This window comes from Hordeum vulgare, chromosome 7H (genome assembly GCF_904849725.1).
Source record: "Hordeum vulgare subsp. vulgare chromosome 7H, MorexV3_pseudomolecules_assembly, whole genome shotgun sequence".
Lineage (NCBI taxonomy): Eukaryota > Viridiplantae > Streptophyta > Magnoliopsida > Poales > Poaceae > Hordeum > Hordeum vulgare.
The window spans coordinates 506286638-506291630 of record NC_058524.1 but is presented as its reverse complement, the minus strand read 5'-3'; the positions used below and the strand labels follow the sequence as shown (position 1 = coordinate 506291630).

The 4993-nt window shown below is 44.8% G+C and overlaps 1 protein-coding gene across 1 annotated transcript; it reads right to left on the bottom strand.

Moving 5' to 3' along the window:
• Positions 1-1761: 1761 nt before the first annotated feature.
• On the bottom strand, positions 1762-4701 carry LOC123409175. Its single transcript, XM_045102142.1, is given in 9 exon segments — positions 1762-1866; positions 2153-2288; positions 2390-2567; positions 2973-3156; positions 3417-3482; positions 3484-3507; positions 3759-3962; positions 4183-4216; positions 4323-4701. Coding segments are annotated over 9 exon segments (1299 nt in total). The 5' UTR covers positions 4691-4701.
• Between the last annotated feature and the right edge of the window lie 292 nt (positions 4702-4993).

The window sequence follows — 4993 nt, the reverse complement described above, 5'->3', positions numbered from 1 at the left end:
GCGTCTCCTTGAAGATCACGTCATGATAGCCCCATGGAAGTACTTCATATGTTCCCAGTGCAAAAGGACAATGGACAATTGCAAGGGATTCCATCATCAAACTACATCATCAAGTTGATATCTGCAGTTTGTTGCGCCGGCTCGTTCATCATGGCCTCGTCAAAGAACTTGTTGATGCTAACATCCTCGCTCATGCCCTAGAAAATGGGTGTGCATGCGATTAATTCTATCACCACTTCAAAAGAGGCTATCATTGTATGTATGTTCAGTATATCTAGATGTATGTCTCACCTTCCTTCGCCTGGTCTTCACCATGAACTCACGGGCAAGGTGTTGGATGGGTGCCGGTTCCAGAGGCCGGAGGACAATGCCCTTGTCAAGAGGATCGCTAGAAACAATAGCCTGGTGGTCAAACACTAACACACAAAATGCTTGCCCCTATGTATGGTATCTGAGATCTGTCTCAAACCCAAAAGACTATGACAGGTAAATAGAAATTATAACATCAGCAAGAATCATACAAGTCTTATGCAAGGTAAAAAAAATAAGGCTGGATCAGAAGAAATATAACACACTTCTTACCTTAACAACGTATACTGGAGTGCCTGGCTTGGGTACATCGGCTGTCACATGGCCACGTCGCCGTGACAGAACCGTATAGTAGATACACAGTCAATGTACAAGAACCATGATTCCATGACTAACCTCAATATAATAAACATGCTCCATAGTCGAGGATTAGCCATCAGAAATGCTGCGGTCTCGCTTAGCCGCGTGGACTGCTTCCAAGTTTCTGCTTTATTATTTCATTGCGAGGCTGACTAAGTACTGCTCTTTTTTTTGCGGGTGAAATACTGCTCTTTTCAGCCTGAGCTTAAGGTTTCTTCATTGGAATGTCGTGGGCAATTCATTATGTATCCAGGCAGTTATCTGGGTGTGTATCTTCTCACCCGATTGAAGATTTTCACACACCAAAAGTAAAACAGGTGAGCATATTGCACACAGGATACAGTTACCACATTAAAAGGGGCCCCCTTGCATCTCAGAATTTCCTGAATCAGTACATTTATCTGGGCTTCATTGCCCAGACCGGTGAAGAAAAGGATGCATCGGCTGATGGTTATTCCTGTATCTGTATGAATGGTATCTACCGCCGTTATGAATATCCTACTGCCCTATACATGATCCTGGTTCTGATGGAGCTGTGCGGCCATATCCAGCCAGCGGTGCCGCGGCAACCCCTCTCTCATTCAGCAAGCACTTGAAGTGTGCCAATCTTGCAGTGACCATCGTGGGGTTCTTCACGAGCCTCTCAACGGGAGTCCACAGCCGCTCTTCAAAACAATAAGTGAATTGGTGATTCTCAAAGCAACATGAATGGAGAGGTAGCTTTCGCATGTTTTATGCTATATATTGACAATATTAAGTACTCCAAAACTAAAACTAAACTAATTCAGAATTTAGTATGATGGAGTACAATTTAATATCTTCATGCAGGTATGCAAGACCTCTAGCAACACCAATGCATATGGAAGACCTTACGCTCCATGTAAAATTAGCAGGATCGCTGGTAGAACCTGCGGACGCACAAGGTGAACTGTCAAGTCACAAAGAAAATGATCATGTTAATATAGTCACATAATAATAGGTTCATACCCAGCAGTGCACGGTCGAGGCTGTTGTTTTCTAGGTACTCATACACCAAAATGCGATTATCTGCTTCAACACAACAGCCGATCAATTCGACCAGGTTAGGGTGCTTCACATTGCTATAACATCAATTTCTGTCAAAAATTCTCTGATGCCCTGTATGGATTCGGCAGAGAGAACCTTGACTGTGACGTCTTGCTTGTTTTGTAGGGTTCCCTGGAACATGGATATACTGATCAGCCAGATTCGAGCAAACAAGTTTGAGAGAGCAGTTCCCACATAATAGGGAGATGAAAATGTCACCTTATATACTGTCCCGAATCCACCTCGGCCGACTTTATTGTTGTGGTTGAAGTTGTGTGTTGCTGATCTCAACTACGCATAGGAGAAGAGCCTTATGTTCTTCTTGGCCGAAATGCCTGAAAGCAGCAACACTCGGTAAGGACGTGTCGTTAATTATTTCTCCAAACTTTTGTTGAAGAATGACAAGTAAAGCGTAAACATGAACATTAAGCTTCGGCATATCTATAGTTGTGTATGGCTGCATGCATAGTCGAGATGCAGAGGCCGGGGGTATATTTTCCTTATTAAAAAAACTGTAGTTGTGTGGGAACAAAAAACCAACTGATGGAAGAATACTGCATGAAGGGCTCAAGGCATCAAAAATTCATAACAATAAATCTGTAAACTCTGTCGAACGACGGTGCAGTAAATTTCGCAATGGAAAGAGAAGTCTTACCGCTTATGCTGGTATTGGAGTGAAGAATATCCTGTTGTCTGTGGGAGTAGAGATTGTGCTGCTGCTTCTTGGCTCTTGGGAGGCAACACCAGCTCATTATCCTCGGTTGCTATGGTGTCAGCAGTCCTCGTCAAGCTTGCAGGAACATTCAGCAAGGCGGCGCCACGCTCTAGTCTGCCTGAACATAAGACAAGAGCTCGAGTCTGATGATTTCATAGAAACTGTAACTGCAGGAGAGGCCAAGCTGGACTGAAATTTTATAAAGGCTGAAAGTTCAGGAGAGGGCCAAGCTGGACTGAATTTTGTAAAAGCTGAAAGTTCAGGAGAGGGCCAAGTTGCAGGGAAGTTCATGACAGCACGCGTGTGGCTCTGTATGAAAGCCCGACTTGGCTATCTTCTTCATCTTTCAGAGCAGATGAGGGCTAGGGGTCACCATGAATGAAATTAACCTCAAACCTACTACCGTGGAAGCTCCTCGCCGATAAAAGAGACAGAGAAGTGCAAGAAACTTGGGTCCAGGCTGCAGTTGAGCATGGATCTTCTCCAGGCCGCTGCTGACAAGTGACAAGGGTCGGCGGGGTACCTTGCAGGCAGGCAGGAGAGCAGCCGGCTGGGGGGCGGCGCTTGCTTGCTTGCTCGCTTGGTGTGTGCGTGTTCTTCCCGGGTGAGTCGAATCGATCGGCGACGAGCGAGCGGCGGCGGCGGCGGCACGGCAGAGGCAGAGGAAATGGATAGATGTTGGAGGAAATGGATGGATAACTTAAATACTAAGCTGCACATTTTTTATGCAACTACGGGGAACTCCAAAACTACAATCCTTTTTTACAGTATATGTCTGGCTTCGTGATGATTTCCCTGGTTTCGATCTGATCCGAGGATCCTAATGGCCTAATCTTATTCCCTGGCCCTTCTTTTTCATGCCTCACGGAATAACCTCTTCTTTTACAATATCTCATCACATAATAACCTTAGTATGATAAAAGGTTCAAGAGAATACAGTTTGTAAAATCTCTGATTCAAAACTCACAAAACTCATTTGGTATTGATTCCACGCAAGGAAAGGCTACAAAATGAACCAAAACACCATATCCGTAAAGCATCACAGCACCTGCATTTGTCTGAAAACAAGCAGATCAAAATTGGGTGGGCAACAAACACCAAACATGTAATCATCACCGTTCATGAGCCGGCCACAGTTCATAATGCTTTTAGTTAAGCGAATAGCTACAATAATGTAGAAGAATTACATGTCAAGCAATTACACTTTCAGATTATTTATTTTTGCATCAATCACAACACACCTATTGTTCAACAATTAAAACTCAGAAAATCATGTGCACTTTGTACTCAGGTGTATATGACGAGTTACCTGAAACATGATCTGAAACAGGTAGCCCCAAAATCCCGCAATTTCCCGACCATCATGTGTTTTATTCAAACAAGAACTTTTGATGGAATTGTTGTATGTACTTTCCTCCGTGGGAGCAATGATATAAGAACCATGGTCTGCATCAGATTTATCCGTCTTGCAAGCGTACTGATAACATCCATAAACCGAAAGCACCGAGCCAAGCTAAAGATGAAAAAGGTGCACGTTAGAGGTATCACCTAGTAACTGCGAGCAAAATAGGCAATGAGCAAGCATGCACAATACAAAAAATTGCATGTTATACAAAACAAAACAAAAATCATATTGGCAATGTTTCAATTTTTGGCAGAATATGTTGTTGTCATTCTCATGTGTAAGCACGAATAAGTGGTCATAAATAAGTTTATTGTAGCAAACAACATACCCCAAAGTACAGGGTGACAAGCAAGAAGGTCCACCTATCAAATGTAGAGAACAAACAGAATCAAATAATTTTATGAATACTACTTGAAATGGACAATTTGCTTTAGAGGCAGTAACACGAGGAAAGATGAAGTAGCTTACTGAGTGTAGTAAAGGAAGACGGTCCACCCATCGACAATAACATCATAGATAATCACGGAAGCCATAAACAAGAACGACACAAGGCGAAAAGCCAGCAGCCAAGCAGGATGGATGTCATCAAGGCACGGCTTCCAGCAATCCTCAAGATACACAGCTCCGGGTCCGATCCTGGGCCGCGCCTCCTCTCTGTCGACCCCCTCGTCATTGCCGGCCGGCAAACTGGGCCCCTCGTACTTCCAGATCAGGTAGCACGCCAGTGCCATGCAGGAGTAGACCCAGGTGGCGTAGAGCACGAACTTCCAGTTGAGCCAGTAGCCCGGGTCGGTGGTGTCCATGACCATGGCTGATTGCAACGCTGCCAGCAACATATTTTGTCAGGCTTTTCTGCAAAATTGGGTAGGTACTAATATACCATGCTCGTGGATGTGACCAGGAAAAAAAGGCATTTTCCCCTGTTCCATGCCGACAAGGGGAGATATTCGCCGAACAGTGAAAGAAAAATGGGAATGGAATCAGGTGGCACCCCACGGGAAAGGCAAAGGCGCAAGCTTGCGCCATGATTTCGTGATCCAGTCCACGGCCACAAGGAGCACAAGAACAATAAGCAGCGGGCACCAGGGAGCCTCGCGTGCAGGGGGGAGGGAGAGAGGGGCAGAGCAGAGCTAATTACC